This window comes from Lepidochelys olivacea (assembly GCF_965140295.1).
Source record: "Lepidochelys olivacea isolate rLepOli2 genome assembly, chromosome: 4".
Classification (NCBI taxonomy): domain Eukaryota; kingdom Metazoa; phylum Chordata; order Testudines; family Cheloniidae; genus Lepidochelys; species Lepidochelys olivacea.
In genome coordinates this window covers 106,498,862-106,521,564 of record NC_140414.1, presented here as the reverse complement: position 1 = coordinate 106,521,564, position 22,703 = coordinate 106,498,862, and the positions used below count along the sequence as shown (strand labels likewise).

Below are 22,703 nucleotides of genomic sequence, written 5' to 3'. Positions count from 1 at the left end.
GGACCGTAGTTTGCCCACCCTGATCTAGAATGGACTTCTGCAAACCAGCTTGGCTTCAGAGCTTGGGTCTTTTTGAACCTCACTATGCTTGGGTCAGCCTGCCTTCTGATTAGAACCCAAATATGCTACTGGGATTTAGCAAGTGAGAAAGCAACATATTTCTGACTGGAAAGGGTTCAATCACTTTCCCCCAAAAAATCCTAGTTACAATAATTTTCCACCTAGATCTTTTTATAATAAAATTATCCTCTATGTCTGTACTCAATGTATCATTTTTAAGGTTAAATGCTGAGCGCCCACTGAATAGATTTTCTATTTATTCACTGTATTACTGATCTAGGTAAAGACATCCTACATGTCTCACATTTTTCCCTTTTAAATACATATATATTCAATTAAAGCTGTTTGGACAATTGCAATATAGCGAAAATATAATGATGCAATAAAAATGATGCATTTTATTTCAAGCGAACACTTCTACAACTATGTGAAGAACGCCTGTTTTTGTAATTTAATCTTAGTGTGTCAGCACAATGAAATAAAGAAAAACATATCAGTAAGGCTATATTCTCTTTGAAAAGGGATGTTAACACAGTAGATATTCATTTGTCAGAAAAAATTGGGAGCAGCATTAAAGGTATTTTTACCTTTCACAAAATAGAACCATAAGGTAACAAATTCCAATAGCAGATACCCTTTCTAAAGGCACTCAGATATAATTATCTTCTGGTGTTTGCAGGCATCTACTGGCTATGTTGGGTACTGTTGCAGCATTACTCTATCAGATTGCTAATACAACCAAAAACTATTCTTATTTCATAGTATTTGCTAAACTAACAAAACAATACACCTCTTTTCTTTGTACTCTGTTTCTCTCCTCTCCCCGACAGGTAACACATTTTGGACATAGGGACCAAGAAACACAAAATGCATTTTGCCAAAATTGAAAATGTACACCTCTTCAGGGCAGAGAACAGACCTGGAAAATTTTAATGAAGGTCACATTTAGGAACTTCTAAGGAACTTGGAACAGGAATTTATAAATGGAAAGACTTTGGTAACCCTAGTTACCAGAACTGGTGCTTTAGCTATGACTAGCTACACAGCTGCTGTAAGACTATGTGTTTTTTACTGGCAGATTAGAGATTAGAGACGTCTATTCCTATTGACTTGGGGACTGAAAGTTCTTGCACTTGGTCTAAATACAAGAAAAGACAGGCTGATGATGGAAAGAGTTCTGCAACTAGAAATTACTAAAATGTTACATTTCCTCTCACCACTGCAGCTCACAGTTAAAACCATCCCCTCCAACTAGCCATAAAATAAAATAAAAATATTCATCTCATCCTTTATGTTTACGTTAGTTATTTTGTTGGTAACCTTAGATGCGTGTTATAAGCCGTCCTACGTGGGAGACTCTCTGCCCCCATGTTCCATGCTGCCAGAATTGCAATCAACAATGGCTCTCATACTACAGCCCCCTCAAAAAAAAAAGAAAAACAAAGGAGGGAAGTGGTAGAATGTTCTCCATCACCAGCCTTCTACTTTGGAATGTTTCCCCTCCTTTATCTAAAAGAGTCCAGGTCTTTTGACAGACGGAGCATACGACAAGGAGCGTCTATTTACTCAGACTTTTAGGGTATATCTACACTGCAACGTAAACCCAGATTCAGGTTTGAGCCCAACCCCCCCTACCATCCGCACGTCTGATTCAGCTCAGCAAGTACTCAGGACTAAGGGCCTAGGCCCCTGCTGGGAGGTGGGTCTGAGTCCAAGGCCTGCTTAGACTTGGGTCCCAGCCCTATCACTTTACAGCAAAGGCATAGCTCAAGCCTCAGAACCAAATCAAAAGGTTTGGCTAGTGCAGCGTTTGCATGGCTGAAACACCCAGGCCCAGCAATTGTAAACCCAATGCAGAGTGGACATTAAAGCATGGGATTGAACACCCCGAGTCCAGATGCACAGATCCAGGTTTACAATGCCCTTAGGGAGGAGGGCACAGGAAGGGATTGCAAAGGACAGCATTGGGAGCAGAGAGTCTTGTGTGGGCCTAGTTGTGTTGGGGCTGCTGGTGGGGTTAGCTACTACTTTCAGTTTATTGTTTTTTTGTATTTTATGTCAAAGGCCCTGGAGTGCCATGCAGTTGTCTTACTGTAAAATTTTATAAATCAAAACACTGTTAATCTATTTAGTTGCATAGCAGAAATGTACATATGCTGGACAATATACAAATCCTGCTGAAATCTATCACTCCAGATATTTATATGGACCTCACTACCATAATTTCAGAGTACCTGACAATCTGTATTGGATTTTATCATCACAAACCCCTGTGAGTTTGGGAAATATAATCCCCACTTTTAAATATGGGGAATTGAACACAGAGTAGATAAAGAAGCGGCTTGCCCAAGGTCTCACAGGAAGTCTTTGACTGAGCAAGCAATTGACCCCATAACTTTAGAATCCCAGTCCAGTGCCCTATGCACTAAACTATTCTTTTTATGCACACTTACATAGGTCTCACACCATTGTATCTCCCCAGGCCTTTATGCCTCGTGGGCATAACCAGCCCCTTTTTCACCTCAACACATTTGGAAAATATAGCTATTAGGTGTTTGCAGGTGAAGATGGACAAATGTGAGCAGGAGCAGCACAACCAATAGCAAACTAACATCGCACAGATGCTTCTTTTCTCTCTGCCACAAGTTACCTAGAACACCCCTCACACTTATGACTCCTGTGACTTAGATGTGATACAAGATTATATCACACAGCTTACTTGAGCTGCATTTACCCCACCCTCAACCTTATGCTATTTCCACTCATGAGTTGAAGTGGACTACCACAGTTGAAAGGTAAACACGCACACACTCATGGTCATGACATTGAATTTAGACTTGTTATGCTTGGGTTTTATCTATTCACCTGAATTTGAGGGAGCAGAAAGAGCAAATGACTAACTTTAACACTCACCCAATACAGGAAGAATATCCCAACACTAAAGTTATTACAGACTGCCTCAGCTGAAAGCTCACCTTCATTCTTTCACTAGAAGATTGACACATTTAACAAAAACTAACGGGGTATTTTTAAATCTCTAAGGAAGTTAATGTAACAGCAATTACTTGAACTTTTACATCTGAGAGGAAGAGACGCTTTTGTACAGCATGAGAAGCCCCTACACAAAGACTAAAAGTCCACAATGGACTAAGGGAATTGAGCTTGCTCATCTGGCTTCTAGATAGGGGAATGCAAACTGTGTTGGAGGGTGGATAAACACAAAGTTTGCTGGAACAATGACAAATTCTGCGCATGTAGCAGCCGATAGGAAAGTGAAAAGTAAAGCTTTAGCATGGTGCAAAACCAACACTACTTAACACCCAGCTTCATTCTGCATATATTGTAAATACAATGGAACTGGAATAGTTTATCAATCATTTGTCAATAGCTACCTCTCATGCACAGGAAATAAACGTTGAGTATTAAAAAAAATCCTTTCTGACCAGGATGATTTCCGAGCCACTCACAAACCTTTCTAGATAAGCAATCAGACAAGAAAGATTTAGCTATTTCCTTTCCCACCAGAAGTACCCATAGTAATATCACAACCGGTCAGAAGTTCTCAGATAGAATGGTTTTCTGTCAGAGAGGGCAGATTCACCAAAATCTAGCCTTTTTGTGGAGGTGGTCTGATTGTGATTTAGGTCTGACAGAACCCACACACAGCTCTGACAGAACCTTCACTGGTTGCCTGACAGCTTGCCTGGCCATTTCCTAAAAAGCCAACCTGGAGAATTGCTGGGGGCCCTGCCTTCCAGGCTCCTGGCTCTTCAGCAGACCAGACCCCCAGGAGCCAGTTCTGCCAGCTCTCCTTCAGGCCAGTAGTCAGAATTTTGTTTCAAAATTATCAAAACAAACCATTTTGACTTTTCAATAATAATAAATAATAATAATAATAAGCATTCTGTCTTGCATATAATTTCTACCTTTTTTGTTTTCATTCCAAATATAAATGAAATCAGATTCTGAAATCATACACGAAATGGATTTACTGTTTTCAATACAGCTCTAATTACTATGGCCCAGCTCCTCACACACTTGAAATGATAACCTTACCATACCAACATTTTTCCTTTACTATAATTTTGGTTTCAGAGTAGCAGCCGTGTTAGTCTGTATCCGCAAAAAGAACAGGAGTACTTGCGGCACCTTAGAGACTAACAAATTTATTAGAGCATAAGCTTTCGTGGGCTTCGGCTCAGTTCATCAGATACATAAAATGGAACATACAGTAAGAGAGACAGATAGATATATAGAGACACATACATACACACACACAGATAAGTTGGAAGTTACCATACAAACTGTGAGAGGCTAATTAGTTAAGATGAACTATTATCAGCAGGAGGTTTTGTAGAATTGGAGTTCCTTATGTAAAAAAACAGACAGCACATTGAGACAAAAAAACATGCAGATTTGGTCGTTGAAAAGCAGCCTCAGATTACATTTTCCTTTTATAAAACTCTCTCCGCTTAACCACACTCAGTTAAAGATGTAACCACACAGGATGTTGCTCTCACCACACTAGCTTGCTCAAGCCTATGTATGTATAAGAAATTAATAGCATCAGTGGCTCAGTGAAGAACAGTATCAAGGTCAATGACTGTTTGCAGGAAATTGGACATTTTTCTTAATATATTATATTCGGGTATGAGAGAAAGAAAAATGTGTACTTATTAAAAGAGACAGGTTTCAGAGTAGCAGCCGTGTTAGTCTGTATTCGCAAAAAGAAAAGGAGTACTTGTGGCACCTTAGAGACTAACCAATTTATTTGAGCATAAGCTTTCGTGAGCTACAGCTCACTTCTATAGCTCACGAAAGCTTATGCTCAAATAAATTGGTTAGTCTCTAAGGTGCCACAAGTACTCCTTTTATTAAAAGAGAGCCACTCTACTGGTTTAATACTGCAGAACAAGGTCAGAGAAAAGTGGTTCCGAAAACTCAGTAAGACCCTGCTGCTCAGAAGGACTGAATATAAGTGTGGGGGGAGTGTCACACATACAACTCCCTTGCTCCCCCCCACCTTTATTTTTCTTTTAACTTATTTGCCATTTGGCAAACTTCTCCTTCTCACTCCTTCACTTTCTGCAAGTTCTGAATTAACTAAAATATGTAGTTTTCCAAGCTAAAATACAGAAATATTTTTAAACTTCTCAGCATCTACCCAGTGTTAGTACACCTCTGTGAATACCACTTGTAGTTAAAAGCTGCCAAGGACTAGCAGTAGCTACATAAAACTGGTTAGTCGGCACCTCACAATATGGATTCACTTATTATTAATGTGTGTTAGTATTTGTGAAAAACAGTACGAAACTAGACATTTAAAATAAAGAAAACATTCTCTGTCAGAGTAGAACCTGATTTCTGAAGATGTTGCACAGAGGAGCACACTGAACACTTGTCTTCACTGCAGTGTCGGCTCCAGGTATAACTCGTGCGTTTCCCCAAACCCAACACCTGTCAAAAATCTCTAGCTCAAGTTAAGTGGTGCTTTAAACTTGAGCGAGCTGTCTTGTCAGGGGTATGGATTAAACCTCAAGTCCTCTGGAACGAGAAATGCAGCTACTCTGTGCAGCTAATAAAATTCATTCTGCATTTCTTGAGTGTTGTTTTGAAGTGTGATTGTTCTCAGCCAAGCTATGTTAACTTGGGAGGTGTTAGTTTGAGTTATCCACACTCTAGTTAACACCACCATGAAGATAAGACTCTATATATACACAGACTCTTCAGATCATTTTTAAAATAAAGGAATAATTATTAAAAGTGACTTGTAGATTTACAGGCAATAAAACACTGCATTTTATCACTGTTATCCTCAGCCTGCAGTTAAATCTCAAAACAAAACCTTACCAGAAATAATAATTGTATTAAGATGATGTTGAAGTAAAAAGAAAACAGTACAGAGTTTAAGCATAGAAGTTTCTGGTTATCAGGGAATAAGGTACAAATTGTCAAGGGGTGTGAAATTCGGTTTAGGAATGGGTGGCATAAGGAATACATAATCTGCAATCTCCAAGTACAGACATTGAGATATGGGGGTATGTTGTTCATATAATGGCTATGCTCAGGTGTGGAGTATAATGAGTGGATACCTACACACATAATTCTCTCCCTGATGAGATGATGGAACACATGGCAGATCTTATAATATAATGCTCAACACACTACTGGAAGGCATTCGGATACTTCAGTGGTTAGCGCGGGTAAGAACCTATATAGAGTAGAATGGAAGGCCACCCACATGCCCCAACTTAGAACTCTGTGGCCCCAACATGAGAATTTAGGGATTTGTCTATTAAATCCTAAATCTAAATCGCTTTCCCCGAATTATAATTATCAAATGTCTCAACATATTTCTCAGCGTGGTAGTCGTGTTAGTCTGTATCCACAAAAACAACGAGGGGTCTGGTGGCACCTTAAAGACTAATAGATTTATTTGGGCATAAGCTTTCATGGGTAAAAAACTCCACTTCTTCAGATGTATGGAGTGAAAATTACAGATGCAGGCATAAATGTACTGGCACATGTACTAATGTGATATATAACATCATGTGCCAGCAATATCCATCTGCCATGTACATTGGCCAAACCGGACAGTCTCTATGTAAAAGAATAAATGGACACAAATCAGACATCACAAATGGGAATATACAAAAACCAGCAGGAGAAGACTTCAGTCTCCCTGGACATTCAATAACAGATTTAAAAGTAGCCATCCTTCAACAAAAAAAACTTTAAAATCTTCTGTAAAGGGAGATCATGTCTTACTAATCTCTTGGAGTTCTTTGAGGGGGTCAACAAACATGTGGACAAGGGGGAATGCAGTGGACATAGTGTACTTAGATTTACAGAAAGCCGTTGACAAGGTCCCTCACCAAAGGCTCTTACATAAATTAAGTTGTCATGGTGTAAGAGGGAAGATCCTTTCATGGATTGAGAACTGGTTAAAACACAGGGAACAAAGGGTAGGAATAAATGGTAAATTTTCAGAACGGAGAGGGGTAACTAGTGGTGTTCCCCAACGGTCAGTCCTCGGACCTATCCTATTCAACTTATTCATAAGCAATCCGGAGAAAGGAGTAAACAGTAAGATAGCAAAGTTTGCAGATGATACTAAACTGCTCAAGATAGTTAAGACCAAAGCAGACTGTGAAGAACTTCAAAAAGTCTCACAAAACTAAGCGATTGGGCAACAAAATGGCAAATGAAATTTAATGTGGATAAATGTAAAGTAATACACATTGGAAAAAATAATCCCAACTATACACAAAATATGATGGGGGCTAATTTAGCTACAACTAATCAGGAAAAAGATCTTGAGTCATCGTCGATAGTTCTCTGAAGACGTCCACGCAGTGTGCAGCGGCAGTCAAAAAAGCAAACAGGATGTTAGGAATCATTAAAAAAAAGGGAGAGAGAATAAGACAGAGAATATCTTATTGCCCTTATATAAAACCATGGTATTGCCCACACCTTGAATACTGCGTACAGATGTAGACCCCTCATCTCAAAAAAGATATACTGGCATTACAAAAGGTTCAGAAAAGGGCAACTAAAATGATTAGGGGTTTGGAACAGATCCCATATGAGGAGAGATTAAAGAGGCTAGGACTTTTCAGCCTGGAAAAAAGGAGACTAAGCGGAGATATGATAGAGGTATATAAAATCATGAGTGGTGTGGAGAAAGTGAATAAGGAAAAAGTTATTTACTTGTTCCCATAACATAAGAATGAGGGGCCACCAAATGAAATTAATGGATAGCAGGTTTAAAACAAATAAAAGGAAGTTCTTCACTCAGCGCACAGTCAGCCTGTGGAACTCCTTGCCTGAAGAGGTTGTGAAGGCTAGGACTATAACAGGGTTTAAAAGAGAACTGGATAAATTGATGGAGGTTAAGTCCATTAATGGCTATTAGCCAGAATGGGTAAGGAATGGTGTCCCTAGCCTCTGTTTGTCAGAGGGTGGAGATGGATGGCAGGAGAGATCACTTGATGATTATCTGTTAAGTTCACTCCCTCTGGGGCACCTGGCATTGGGCACTGTTGGTAGACAGGATACTGGGCTGGATGGATCTTTGGTGTGATCCAGTATGGTCATTCTTATGTTCTTAAGAACGGACTTCAAAGAGAAACTGCAGAGCTACAATTCATTTGCAAATTTAACACATTAATTTGTGCTTGAACAGGGACTGGGAGTGGCTGGCTCACTACAAAAGCAATTTTCCCTCTCGGTATTGACACCTCCTCATCAATTATTGGGAGTGGACCACATCCACCCTGACCGAATTGGCTTTGTTAACAGTGGTTCTCCACTTGTAAGGAAACTCCCTTCTCTTCATGTGTTAGTATATTTATGCCTGCATCTGTAATTTTCACTCCATGCATCTGAAGAAGTGGGGTTTTCTACCCATGAAAGCTCATGCCCAAATAAATCTGTTAGTCTGTAAGGTGCCACTGGACTCCTTGTTGTCAAGATATTTAGTGCAGTTCGGAGAGATCTGCAGGCTCTGCAATTATCCGCATAAGTATTACTATGTCACGTGGCCAAGTCACATATTTATCCACCAAAAACACGCTCTCCTAATCCAACGGTGAGAAGAAGAGGGGGCTAAGAACATGTTAAGTCAGGCTTTTATAGGGTTCTTATTGCTCTGTTCCTCAAAACACATTCCCACCTATGCTGGGGTTTGAGAGGGGTCCTCAGAAGGCATCCTTGTGACTGGCTTCTCCCATTCCTGCACCAAATGCAGTAGGGGCTGAGGTAGCAGGGATGCTCTCATCCCAAGCATTTATCTTCAGTGATCTTTTTAATTATTTTACCTAGTTCAGATGTATGGCTCAATAATCTATAATAAAGTCAGTTTTAGCACCTTTTGTTTTAGCCAGGCACTCCTATTGTTTCTTTGCCAGGAAATGCTCTCGATGTTTCAAATAAACTCATATCCACACACTCTCAACCCCAACACACATACACACACACGTGTCTTGATCTGGAGTTTAGTTCAGTTCATTTTCTTCTACTTAAAAGAAGCTCAGGATCTTGTGAACCATAGGGCAAGAGGTAGAGTCCTGTTGTGGGTGAATACTGCTTGAGAGATAGGAAGCAAAGAGCAGGAATAAATGGCCAATTTTCAGCAACAAAATATCTAGGTATCCAGGGGATGAGTCCTGGAACTGATAGTGTTCAATATATTTAGCAGTGATCTGGAAGAATAGTAGAGAGAATCGTTACATAAAACTCCTATATAACCAATTTTCAACAAGGAACAAGAAGCCTTTTGATGAAAAGCTGATGCAACTAATTTAAAATGGGTAAAAACTTATTTTGGACAACATATATCAAAAGATAAGTTACCTAAGGAATTCACAGTTGCCAAGACATATAGTTTAATAAGATTTTTCAACACAAGATCTCACACACACACACACACACACACACACACACACACAAAACAGTAGAGGGAGTAGCAAGAGCTGCTTCATTTACACTAACTGTGGCAAAAGTTTAGCAGCCATCAATTCTCAGGTTTGGAAGTATAAGCCAATAGCCAGTGGGGGTCAGGAAGAAATTCTTTCCACTCCCCAATTCCATAGCACTATACAGTGTAGAATACCGTTGGCTTTATATACAAGCCAATTCAGATAAAAGCTAGTCAGTCTTGTCCAATATGGTGATTCCCAGAAGAAAGTTAAAATCAGGAACAGAAACCACACTGACTAATGAAGAGAATGTGTGCCAAATTCAATCCTTTTTTCAAGCTTATCAGTAATTCCATCATGCTCAGCTTGCCATGACAAGTGAAAACAAAAGTCACTGTCATCGGCTAAATAGCATGGCTTGCGTGATCCCACAGCATAGTTTACATGATCTTGTTCCGTTTTCCAGATTTTCTGCAGTACATATGTCTCCTACAAAAAAAGCAGAAGTTCTGAGGATACCTCTCTGGAAAGGTCAGGAAGGAGATAAGAAAAAAAGGAATATTAGCTGAAGATCCCAACAGTATCTTCAACATTTAATATAGTGTCACATCCTAATATTTTGCAAGTGAAAATACTATTTAGAAACAAGTTATAAACAAATACTAATTCTTTTATGTTACAGCATAGCTCATCTACACTTTACCTTTCCAGTTAAACTGAAGGACACCAAAACATACTTATTTAAAAACACACACACACAAAGAGGTGCTTACCTTATCATTATTGTAATAAGAAATACTGTCTCCATCAAACTTAACCCAGCGCTTCTGAAACATACGTTTTCTGTAAATTAAAAATTAAGTATTTTAAATGATTATATAAACAAGTTAGTACCACTGGGAACTTTTCAAATCGAGAACAATAGGAAAAGTGGAAGCATGCCTAACAGTATTTAGGCCTAAACATTTACAAAATTAGAAGTTTAATTTTTCAGTTCAGCCACATTATGTTTTCAATATTATAAAATATTGGTTTCAGATACAAGAAAAAAGAATGATCGCTATTATTTAGGTGCGGTGTTGCCAATTTATGATATATTTCATATTTTTATCAACGTAATCTTCCCCATCACGACCACCTTTTTTGGTTATATTGATAATATTAACAAATAAAAACTGAAACACTTTTAGTAATTTACTTTTACAACTTAGTAGGCAATGAAGTTTAAACACACAGGGGATCTGGAAGAACTAAGATCTTTTCTCTCACATCCCATCTCCCTACCCTGCAGACTAAGTCTACTTGTACTTCCACGTCAGTACATCCCACTAGTGGGATAGGAAGCTAAGAAACCACCACTCAAGAGCATAAGCCACACTCTACCACAGCCCAGAGGTGCTGATAAAATACCCCCAGAGTGTTTACCACCATCTTCAGCAAGCCAAGAGACTATAATCCTTCCTCTGCAACATGGACTCTGCCAAAGAAATTTTGCCTCCATCACTTCTGTTAGGATATAGATTCAGGCCTGTCTGTAAAGGCCTATACTCTAAGAATTTAGGTGTATTCTTATCACTTGGCTAGTTAGAGGTATAAAAGAAAGAATCAAAATCACTGTCTGCCAGTGTAAGGTCCTTCTCTTATTGTGACAGTCTGAGGCCCTGTTCTTAGGCTAAGGCCTTTGGCTAAGCAACAGAGGTAGCCATAAGCTGGGAAGCGACCAGTCACCTCCTCACATTCCAAACTAGTCACATTAAAATAAGGTGCTATTTGGGCTGTTAGGAATACAATCCTGTCCTGATAATGCCTATCACCTCCAGAGAAAAGGCAGTGCCTAGAAGATGTAAAAGGAAACTTAGTTTGATAGCATCCTGTCTGGCAAGAACTCACTTATCAATAGCCTGGATGTGAAATCCTCATTTCTGTGTTTGTTCTATCTATGTAGTCCCCATTTCCCCATTGTTTGTCTGTATAATCTCTGTCTGGTTCTGTGATTGTCCCTGTCTGCTGTATAATTAATTTTGCTGGGTGTACACTAATTAAGGTGGTGGGATATAATTGGTTACATAATCATGTTACAATATGTTAGCATTGGTTAGTTAAATTTTCAGGAAAATGATTGGTTAAGGTATAGCTAAGCAGAACTCAAGTTTTACTATATAGTCTGCAGTCAATCAGGAAGTGGGTGGGTGTGTGTGGGGGGAAATGGGAACAGAGAGTGGGGGTTGGGAAATTGGAATCATGTTTGGCTAAGGGCAGGAGTGGGAACAGGGACACAGGTGTAATGCTCTGTGGTGTCAGAGCTGGGAAGGAGGACACTAAGGAAGGAAACTGAAATCATGCTTGCTGGAAGTTCACCCCAATAAACATCGAATTGTTTGCACCTTTGGACTTTGGGTATTGTTGCTCTCTGTTCATGCGAGAAGGACCAGGGAAGTAAGTGGGTGAAGGAATAAGCCCCCTAACAACTTCCAGTCTGAATCTACCATTTAAGATACATCAAAAGCTCGGACTGATGCAAAATGCCATTGCCTACTAATCACATGGAAAAGGCTGAGATAAGTGTCTGGTTCCGTTGTTGTTGATCATCTACAAAGCCTTAAATGGCCTGGAACATTGATGTTTAACACTATTTATCTCCTTATGATCAGTCACGATGGTTCTGATCAGCTAAAATATTTTGTCATCGGTCCCCAGGTGAACTTCAGAGAATGGGTGGCAAGTCATTCTTTAGTGGAGGGATCTGACAACCAATATCTGTTTCTGTACATTCAATTTCTGTTGTTTATAAACAATAATAGACTGCAAGGGTTCATGAGAAACTATCTTCAGTAATATAAAAAAACTGTTAAAATCAGTGTTGCACACTACTTCTGAAACTCTGCAGTTTTACAGCCACGTTTTCCTGCCTTTTAAAATGAGAAACTCCTGATCCACTGAAATAAATGGGATTTCACCCATCAACTTCAATGGAATCAGGATTTCACCCTACATCTTTTTGTCATCCATGTTGCTGTTTAGACATACACAAACAGGGGGAAACGGACCATCTAAACAGGGCAAACAATGTAATTCAATATATAGTGTTCAAGTGCAAAATATAAGCAAATTGAGGAAACAACCATTTCTCCCAAAACTGTTCTAGATAAACTTAGGTGTTTGTAACAACAGATAGAAGAATTTCAGACTAGTGTGTGTTTCTTTATGTTGATAGCATCCCTTTAAAAGCCTGCCCCACTCCAGCACCCACCACGAGATGAACTCCTCAGTCATTATTACTCAAATCAATTGTACATTTTACAGAATTATTAATGCACATTATGTATGTACATGCCAAAGCCACAGAAGTCTCTGAAAACATTCAGTACTCCTTTATTCAATCTCTCATCAAAATGTTTGATATCACCCAAAGAATACTAAATCAGATTCTTAATCTAAAGAAAAATGGGAGCTCACCATGAGAAGTATTGCAGAGTAAACAAAGACAGTGGAAAGAAAACCTCTTTCAGATGCGAACCACAGGAATAAATAGCTGGAATAATAATAGACTAGGACTCCTGAAAAAGTTCTGAAGTCCAGATGGGTTCAGGAACTAGTTTCAGGCAAACATGTACTCAGGTCCATGCCAATTATTTGCACCCTTGTCCCTTCAGTCCTCTATCATTAGACATCTCAGCTAAAGTGAGAATGTTCCTGAAACCCTAATTTGGTTTGCTGCTGTCCCATCTTCAATGCTCCCAGAAGTCATAAGGTACAGGGAATCAAGGATGGGCTGCTCCTCCAGGAGACAGAGTTAAGGTTTTAGGTGCCTTGGAGCCCCGAGAGAGAAGTTTGAGAACCTATAGCAACTCGCTCATTACCATCTAGGGTGACCAAATACCAAATGTGAAATATCAGGACGGGGGTTGGGGGTAATAGGCATATATAAGAAAAATATATAAGAAAAAGCCCCAAATATCAGGACTGTCCCTATAAAATCAGGACATCTGGTCACCCTATTGCCATCCCCCCAAAAAGGACACTTCATGATACAGTTCACATGACCAACAAGCCATTTACTACCCACACCCCTATTCCCAGAGTTTGCACCTACTCAAGGCCATGGACTATCAAGTACAATATATGAAACAAATTACATTTAAAAAAAATATATGTATCATTAACTGGAATGATTTAACATGATGTGTATTTTTGATTATTAAGAGCAAACGGAGATAATAAACTCTATATAAAGACCACTTTAAAAAAAATTACATGAACCTGAAATAGTCCATTCTGTTCATTAAAAATGTTGACGGCCCATTAGTTATCTGTATATGAGTTTCAATTCTAAAACCTATTAAACAGTTAATTAAGCAAGAATGAGACCCCTCTCTAACATCTCTTTTCCCAAACATTATTTCCCTTCCTGCTAAATGAGTGCTCTGCTTTAAGATTAGTAGACTGTGAGAGTTTATCAAAACTTTAATTAAATAGCAGCAGCTCTGGTTTAATTAACTAACTTGTATTTTATGACAACAATAAATCATAACTGCTCTCAACCTGAAAAGGCCAGTGTAAAATCCAGTCTCCATTAAAAATGTCAATAAATCCTACAAGTACTACCTCAACATGCTGTGCAGAGAAAAAAGGAAATTCAGTTTTATATACCAAGTAAACTGAGTGGCTTTATATTTTTTTTACAGAATTAACTGGAGAGAGCAAAATTGTGCTCTAATTTTATGTACCAGATTTGCAATGAACATAAAATAGAATTCTCTGGGTATAAGTTCTATTTAGCATCTGGTTACACAGCTTTTCCTAAAGTGTGGGACACATACTTGGGAGTTTAAATATGGCAAATGACTCAGTTCACTAGTACATGAATTATAACGTAAGTGTTCTGTGCAGCTCTATTTAATGTTATGGCCTGTTTGATATCTTTTGCAAATAGTAAGTTCAGAGGACAGCCATGAGAATGATTAAAGGATTAGAAAACATGTCTTACAGATAGATCCTTGATAGACTCAAGGATCTCAATTCAGCTCATCAAAGAGAAGGTAAAGGGGCAACTTGATTACAGGCTATAAGTACCTACATGGGAACAAATATTTGATAGTCAGCTCTTCAGTCTAGCAGAGAAAGGTATAACAGGATCCAATGATTGGGCTTTGAAGTTAGACAAATTTACACTAGAAATAAGGCATGAGTTTTTAAAACAGTGAGGGTAATTAACCATAGGAACAATTTACCATGGGTTGTGGTGGATTCTCCATCACTGACAATTTTAAAATCAAAATTGGATGTTTTTTCCTTAAAATAAATAAATAAATAAATTCTGCTGTAGGGATTTCTTTTGGGGGAGGGAGGGAGTTCTGTGGCCTGTGCTATACAAGAGATCAGATTAGATCAGTGGTTCCCAAACTGGGGTTCGTGAACCCCTAAGGTTTGCGAAATGTTACAGGGGGTTCTCGTGAAAAAATTCCCTAATGGCAGACAGAGCTGTCCCTAGGGACGCCGGGGCCAGCAGCCCAGAGCCCCTGGACTTCCAAGAGCAAAGCAGATCAAAGCCAGCATATCTATCACACAGAGGAGATTTAAACTTCAAGAACCCTTATAAGAAAGGGAGGTGGATATTTTTTGCTGTTTTTAAAGTGAAACAGGCAGCTCGTATTGTTTTAAAAATGATGATGAAAAACAAGTTTAAACTTCATTGTAACGCGTGTGGTTTGCCTGGACCGCTCAAGACCTGAATGCTTGTGTAGGAGGAATTCTTGATTTGAGTCGGCTTTTTAAATCCCTGCATGCTGTTTACTCTGTTCACATCTGATACTCCTTGATGAAACATAGGAGCCTTGTCGTATAACAGGATTATTCAAAGTGATACAAGCGACAGAAGTGAGATCTCGGAAGAGTGTTGCTGTTTTCATAATGTAATAAAGATACTGTCATGATAAATAATAATAATTCACAATGTGTAATCAGCATGTCATAAAAAACAATTTTATATTTCCAGGATCACTGCTTTTCTAATTTATACTCAGGTAAAGGAGAAAATCCCTGGAAATGTTCATTTTTAGGAGGGGGTTCACGAGACTTGACATTTTAGTGAAAGGGGTTCGTGAGTTGTTAAAATTTGGGAACCAGCAGACTAGATGATCTCAGTGGTCCCTTCTGTCCTTGGAATATATGAATTACTGGAACATTGTGTCCCATTCTGGTGTCCACATTTCAAAAAATGTGTGGACAAATTGGAAGAAAGTTCAGAAGAGAGATACAAGTATGATCAGAGGTCTGGAAAACCTGCCTTAAAGTGAATAACTAAAGAAGTTTAATGTGTTTATCTTACTGAAGAGAAGGTTAAGAAGTGACCTGATTAGAGTCTACAAGTACATACATGGGAAAAAGCTAGCTGACAGCAGATGGCTCTTTAATATAGCATAAAAAGGAAAAAGATCCAATGATTCAAAAAATAAACCTAGTCAAATTCATATTAAAAAAGCTGCAAATTTTTACAGGATAATTAACTATTGGAACACTTTAACTAGGATATAGTGGATTCTCCAACCTTTATGGTCTTTAAATCAAGACTAGATGTCTTTCTAAAAAACATGCTGTAGCTCAAAGAAGTTATGGGCTTCAGGTGATGGATGATGTTCTTTTGTGCCTGCTTCGCAGAAGGTTAGACTAGAAAATAAATTGTGCCTCCTGAACTTTAAAAAAAAAAAAAAAAAATTAAAAGAAGTCTATGAATCAGATCAGAAGATAGGGCAGCACTGGAACCAAAAAGCCTGAGAAACTCAGCAATGCCTCCAGTCTAGGAAGCGATTTTTATATGTACCTACAACAAGTCTGGTAAATGGAATCCTACAACATCAGAGTCCATTGTATTTCTGATTGTGGTCCAAAGAAGAACTTTTCTAAAAAGTTTCAGGATAAGACACAATAACAATTTATAGCAGAATTCACAACCTGTAATTCATAAGTGCTTGCTAACTGTTTCATTAAAAACTTATCTTTCCTTAAGTGCACCTATTAAATAATCTCTGGAATGAGCAACATTACTTCGAAAATTGAAAAGAATTCAAAAGAAAAAACCTATACCATATTTATTACTATTGTTCCCTCTGTTCCCCAATAAACCCTACTTTTTCCCAAAAGAAAATAATTACCCACTATTTGGACTATAGACTAATATAACTAATTTTCATAACATGCAAACATATAAGATGTATTAAATAATAATAGAAAATACTACATACCCCTGAGGTGACAGTTTATCCAACCACCCTGCTTTAACCTTCTTTAATGATGATCCATAAAAACAGGCATAGGGTGTTATTGAATCATTCGAGGTGATAGTTTGGTTATCACCGAATGACAGAAAATAAATAGATTGTTTAACAGAGTGTTCCAGATTTCTGCTTTGGTTCGTACTAGGGAATGAAGAATACTTTTTGGCTTTATGTTTTTTTGTTCTTAAATATGGAGAACATTCTTCCACAGTAGTATATTCAGATTCACTAGCAAGCTGTTCTGGTAACATAAATTTATCCTCTTGAGATACCAATTCATTTTTCACACGGTCCTCAGATGATGCTTTTCCTTTCTGGATATTAAATACACTAGAAGAAAACAACAGAATTTTACTCTTGGTTTATTAAATAAGTACATTGCATAAATAAAACTGTAGTAATAATAATTATCGTGAACAGTCATTCTAAATTGCTATGAGGTTAGAGACCTTACACTGAAACAAACCACATTTATTGTAATTGTGACCAAGAATGAATCCTACCATGCCCTATATTTAGCAGTGACACAACAGTTATTGGTTCATTAGGAGATCTGAATGACTTCCTGAGGTCTCTTCCAACTCTAATCTCCTACAATTCTATGACTTTTTCAGAACTTCAAAGGGAATTCATTGTCCCCAGCATACTGGACCCATTCTTGTCTTTGGGGTTGTGGCCTGGTCTCTGTTTCCAAGTGAGACCAGGTCAACCCTTTAAAATCCTCAATGGGGAAATTTGCATAAGTGGACAGCTCCCATATGTTGTAGATTGGGGCTGGAGTGCCAGGTAAGTATCACAGCCCCTCCCCAAGAGTAAGTACTGGTGTTGTTGGGTAAGAAGGGGAGATGAAGGTAGCATGCAGGCAACGGCCCCCTAGAAGATATCTAAGATAAAGTTCACAATTTCCCTGGTCTGATGGGAGGGACCACCAGTAGAACAAGGTGATACAAACAACATCAATCCAAGTCTGAACAAAAGTTCAGGAACCTGGGGACTGATGTTCCCAGATTGTCACAGAATACAACCTCAGACTGATGCTAGAGAGGGGTCAGATTGCCATAAATATATTATGCCATTCTGATTGTGATCCCAGAGGTGCAAGTCAACCATTTTTACTGTATTTCAAGAAAAAAGTTGATGACAGGTGTGAGAATAGGTTTAAACCTGTCCTTAATTCATAAGTAATACCGTGATTTATCATGAAGACAATGCTCTTCAGTCACTTCTTTATCTTCCATTTTTTCTTCAAAAGCCAAGAATTCATTTCCACAGATTTCCTGGAAAGAAAAAATTAATTATAGAGACATGCATTTGGTTTGGATTGCTACATGACCTACATGACATGCAACCTTTTTGCAACTATAAAATCAGGAACATGACACCCCACAGTAGTAAAGGTGCCACTATGACATTTAAGCACTTCTTAGTAATCGAAATAAGCACAGCTGATCTCAAATACTTGAAATAATCTGGTCTTTATTTGGAAGCAAGTATTTCACAAATTTTCACTTTTCCCTATTTAAAAAACAAACTTCAGCTAAATATTTATTGGGCAGCCTCCAAAGACAATACATTTAATCCACATACATAAGAGAAAAAATGCAATCCCAAAACATTGACAAAAAAATTGATTATCTTGAAATATAACCAACAGTATCTTTTCTGCAATAACATTTTCTATGGTTAATGTCACAAGTTTAACTGTCATGTATTGCTTAACTGCGTGTATGATTTTGTATCTTTGGCCTATCTTTCATGACAGAAGTTGTTCTCTAAATGCAAAATTGCATTAGTGTACTGTCAAGAAGAGGCTGCTCAGTTAAAGAAAGAAAGGGAAGCACTGCTATTTTCAGATTCCTGCAGTAATACTGAACACAGCTATACTACATATACCTAGTGTGTTCTCTCTAAATTTTTCTAGCTAAATGTTTAGCTTATTACTGTTTGTTGTGAAATGTATACCGCAAAACATTCAAGATGTACAACATATGAGCATTAACATTGCTCTAGGAACATTTGCATTTCCAAAAGCTGATCTGACACCTTTATTACATTAGGATAGCTTTAACATTCAGTTTTCTTGTGTTTCCCACGCCCTTTGGAACACAAAGAAACAAACCCCACAACATGCTCCTGATTTATGACGAAAGCATATAAATGAACCCATTTAAGCTTCGAAGTGCACTCATATCCAGCTAAATGGCGGTGGAAAGGAAGGGTTTAGTTTCCAGCATTACTGTTGTTGGGGGCTTTTGGAGAAGCTTTACATCAAACATAGATTTGAAGGCTGTATCTCGACAACAGAAAGAGACAGGACAACCATAAACTGAGCAAGTCCAGAGTGCACCAGCATACATATAACTGACTCCTCAGATTGGATGCCAATTAAAAGCTAGCTTCTAAAACAAGATTGTTTGAATTGTACTATAGTTTAATCCAGGGGTCGGCAACCTGCAGCATGTGAGCTGATTTTTCGTGGCACTCTGCTGCCAGCCGGGGTCCCAGCTGCCGGCCCCGCTCAGCCCACTGCCTGCCTGGATGGACGGAACCCCAGGCTGGCAGCGGACTGAGCTGCTCAGCTCGCTGCCGGCCTGGGGTTCCATCCATCTAGGCAGGCAGTGGGCTGAGCAGGGCCGGTGGCTGGGACCCCGGCTGGCAGGGGCCGGGACCCCAGACTGGCAGCGAGCTGAGCAGCTCAGTCCGCTGCCAGTCTGGGGTTCCATCTGCCACCCCCCCACTGCCAGTCTGGGGTTCCAGCTGCCGGTCCCTGGCACACGAAACCTTAAATTACAGTAAATAAATGAAGACTTGGCACACCACTTCTCAAAGGTTGCCAACCCCTGGTTTAATAAATACATAAAACCATTTCTTGCTCAGGCAGCTTCTCAGACGTCTCCAGTCCAATCTGCTGCCTTCCCTCCTGGTTTAACTCAGGCAGGTTTTCTTAATATCCCCAGTCAATCTTCAGGGCAGATAGCCACATGAATTCCCAGTTCCCTCATGTTGACTCATCTCTCAGCTGTAACTCCTTAATGGTTTTCCCACACATAGTGGAAGGGGAGAGCAACAAGCTTAAAAAGTCATTTGTGTGACTTCTTGCCCTTCCCACTTGGGGCAAATAGCACATGATCTTATCTTCAGTTCATGTAAATATAGATATAGTTATATACTTGCAGAGGTATTATTAACCATAAGACATTTTTTCCAGACTTTGAATCATGTGACTTTTTCTTGCATCCTCTCCAATTTTTCAACATCCTTTTTAAAATGTTAACACCAGAACTGTCCACATAATTCCAGTATCAGTCTCACGAGGGCCATATACTGAGGTAAAATAATTACCTTGTTCCTACTCCTTATCTGTACATCCAGGGGTCACATTAGCCCTTTGTGCCACAGCACCACACTGGAAGCTCATGTTCCATTGCTTGTCCACTATGAGCCCTAAATCATTTTCAGAGTCACTACTTTCCAGGACACAGTGCCCATTCTGTAGGTGTGGCCTGCATTCCTTGTTCTTAGATATATAACCTTACATTTGGTTGAACTAAGGCAGATTTTGTTTGAACTCGCCCAGTTTACCAAGAGATCCACATTGCCCTTTGTAGGACAGTGTTCTTCATTGCAAGGCCCGTGAGCCAGTGGCAGCTCCCATCGACCCTAAGTGCAGCTTGTTAAATTCCCTCTAAGCTGAGGGGCCATACAGCAGGCTATAAATAGCCATGCAGCAGCTCTAAAGGGCCACGCAGCAGAGACCTCGAGAGGAGGGAGGTGGGTGAGAACTGGGGAGGGGAGCAAGTTGGGGCTGCTGTGGGATTCTCTCCCTGCCCCAGAGCTCCCTGCTGGCAAGGGGGGAGAGAGAGCCCCTTCCCCTGGAGCTAGGTGCGGCCAGCAGGGAGAGGGCTGGGGGGAGTCCTCTGGCCCCAGCCCCGGGGCAGCCTGCCTGCACCCTAAACTCCTCATCCCCAGCCTCACCCAGAACCCGCACCCCCCAGCCAGAGCCCTCACCCATTCCCCACATCTCAACACTCTGCCCCTGCCCTGAGCCCCCTCCCACACGCCAAACCCCTCATCCCCAGCTCCACCCAAGAGCCCTCACCCCCAGCCAGAGGGTTGAAAAGAAAACAGGAACAAATTGACCAACCAACATTCAGACTGCCTTACTAGGATTGCAATGACCGATTACAAATACTGCATGAACAAAGTCAAGGAGGAAGAGGCACACTTTCGGTCATCCAGTTTTTGAAGTAAGGTTTGCATTATTCTACTCTTAAAAAGTTGACTTGCCTTTTTAATTCCATACATTTTCCTGGTTATTATTTTATAAAAAGGAGTATCATTTTATTGCACAAGTAGACTTTTGGTTTAGTTACACAAATGGCTCTGTAACGTTACATCATTAAGGAGTAGTAAGCAATGTGTTAATTTAGTAGTTGATGTGGCTCTCACATTGAAGGTTTTTTGCCAAAGTGGCCCCCAATTCAAAAACAACGAAGAGCACGGATGTAGAATAATGTCGTCATCATTATTTACCACTCCACCAAAATTTGCAAGTGAGGCAAAGATTATCAGCAGTGATATTATATTTCTAGATCCTTGTTGAAAACATTGAACAGCATTGGCGCCTAGTCTAAACCCTGCAGAACCCCACCTGAAATACCTCCATTCAATGGGGATACCCATTGACAACAACATTTGACTCCCCTATGAAAAGGCGCAGATGAATAAGAGGGGACGACAGAAGTATAAGGAAAAATTAATTCAGAGAAGGGAATTCAGATGCTACTATTTATCCTTTTGCATATTACAAGAACAGACAGTGAAAATCAAAAAAGCAACAAGTTTTAATACTGATCCAAGGAAATATTTTTATATGACATAATTGATCAGTGGACCTCATTCCCACAATATCTCGCTGAAGACAAGAGCATCCAAAGAAGGATTAGACATTTGATAATGAGACTACCTATAGTTACATGAGATATTAGGACAGCTTCAAGCTTCAATGTGTATGCCAACTGGTTGTGATGAGTTAGAAACTTCTACTGGGGCAGGTTATTCTATAAATGTCTGTTGCCAGATTTCTTGCATCTTCCTCTAAAGCATCTGGTACTGGCAACAGAGAATAGATTAGACGAACCACCAGTCTGATCTGGTATGACTTTCCTTATGTACTTCATGCAATGGCCTACTACTGCTGAAAGACAAAGTGCATCTCATTCTTCACTATATCAAAGTTACTAGTCCATGAAATATTTGTAGTAGAAATAATTGATGAAATAGTGTGTGCGTGCACATTCACACAGTAGGGAGGGTGGGCAACAAATAACATTGTTTATTTATGTACTGTAGTACATAGTGTGTACTATGCACTACAGTATTTACACTGAGACCTTTCAATTTACCTTGGCATCTGCAGGGCTGTTGAAAAGAAAAGTTTCCCCATACGGCGAGATGACAGATGGCTTTTCCTCACTGGAGGTTTCTTTAAAGAAAAAAAAGGAAGTTGTATCAATAAGAAATTAGTACTGTACTTCAAATCTGTACGGGATAGTGCTGTACCTTCAATACGTTTTCTGATTACACTGTAGAAAGAGTAAATGTTGTTTTTTATTTGAATGGATTGGTCCTACATGAAAACTTGCACTGATTTGTTTTTTAAGTCGATTTAGTTGTTTCAGTGCAAGTGTGTCTGTGGACACTCACGCCTCTTCATAATAAAAATGGCTAAAGTAAACTTAGCCACGATTAGTTTGTTACTAATTTTAGCCCAGTCAACTTTAGTCATTTTATTCTGAAGTAGGGGAGAGAGAGTTTCCATACACTCATTCACACCAAACAATGAAGTCTGTTTTAAAATGCACCTTTTGTTATTTCAGAGCAGGTACGTGTGTTGATCTGCTTTATGTAGTATTCTGGACTAACTTATCTGAAAATTAGGGTGAAGGCA

General features: G+C 39.3%; 1 protein-coding gene across 1 annotated transcript in view; it reads right to left on the bottom strand.

Moving 5' to 3' along the window:
• The window catches only part of ARAP2 (ArfGAP with RhoGAP domain, ankyrin repeat and PH domain 2), a 195,656-nt gene that overhangs the window by 143,055 nt on the left and 29,898 nt on the right, over nucleotides 1–22,703 (bottom strand). Inside the window, exons 4-7 of the mRNA XM_084625426.1 lie at nucleotides 22,159–22,238; nucleotides 17,942–18,030; nucleotides 16,721–17,083; nucleotides 10,253–10,322 (exon numbers count right to left, since the gene is read on the bottom strand). Of these exons, the coding sequence (XP_084481552.1) occupies nucleotides 10,253–10,322; nucleotides 16,721–17,083; nucleotides 17,942–18,030; nucleotides 22,159–22,238 (602 nt within the window). The remainder of the gene's footprint in view (nucleotides 1–10,252; nucleotides 10,323–16,720; nucleotides 17,084–17,941; nucleotides 18,031–22,158; nucleotides 22,239–22,703) is intronic.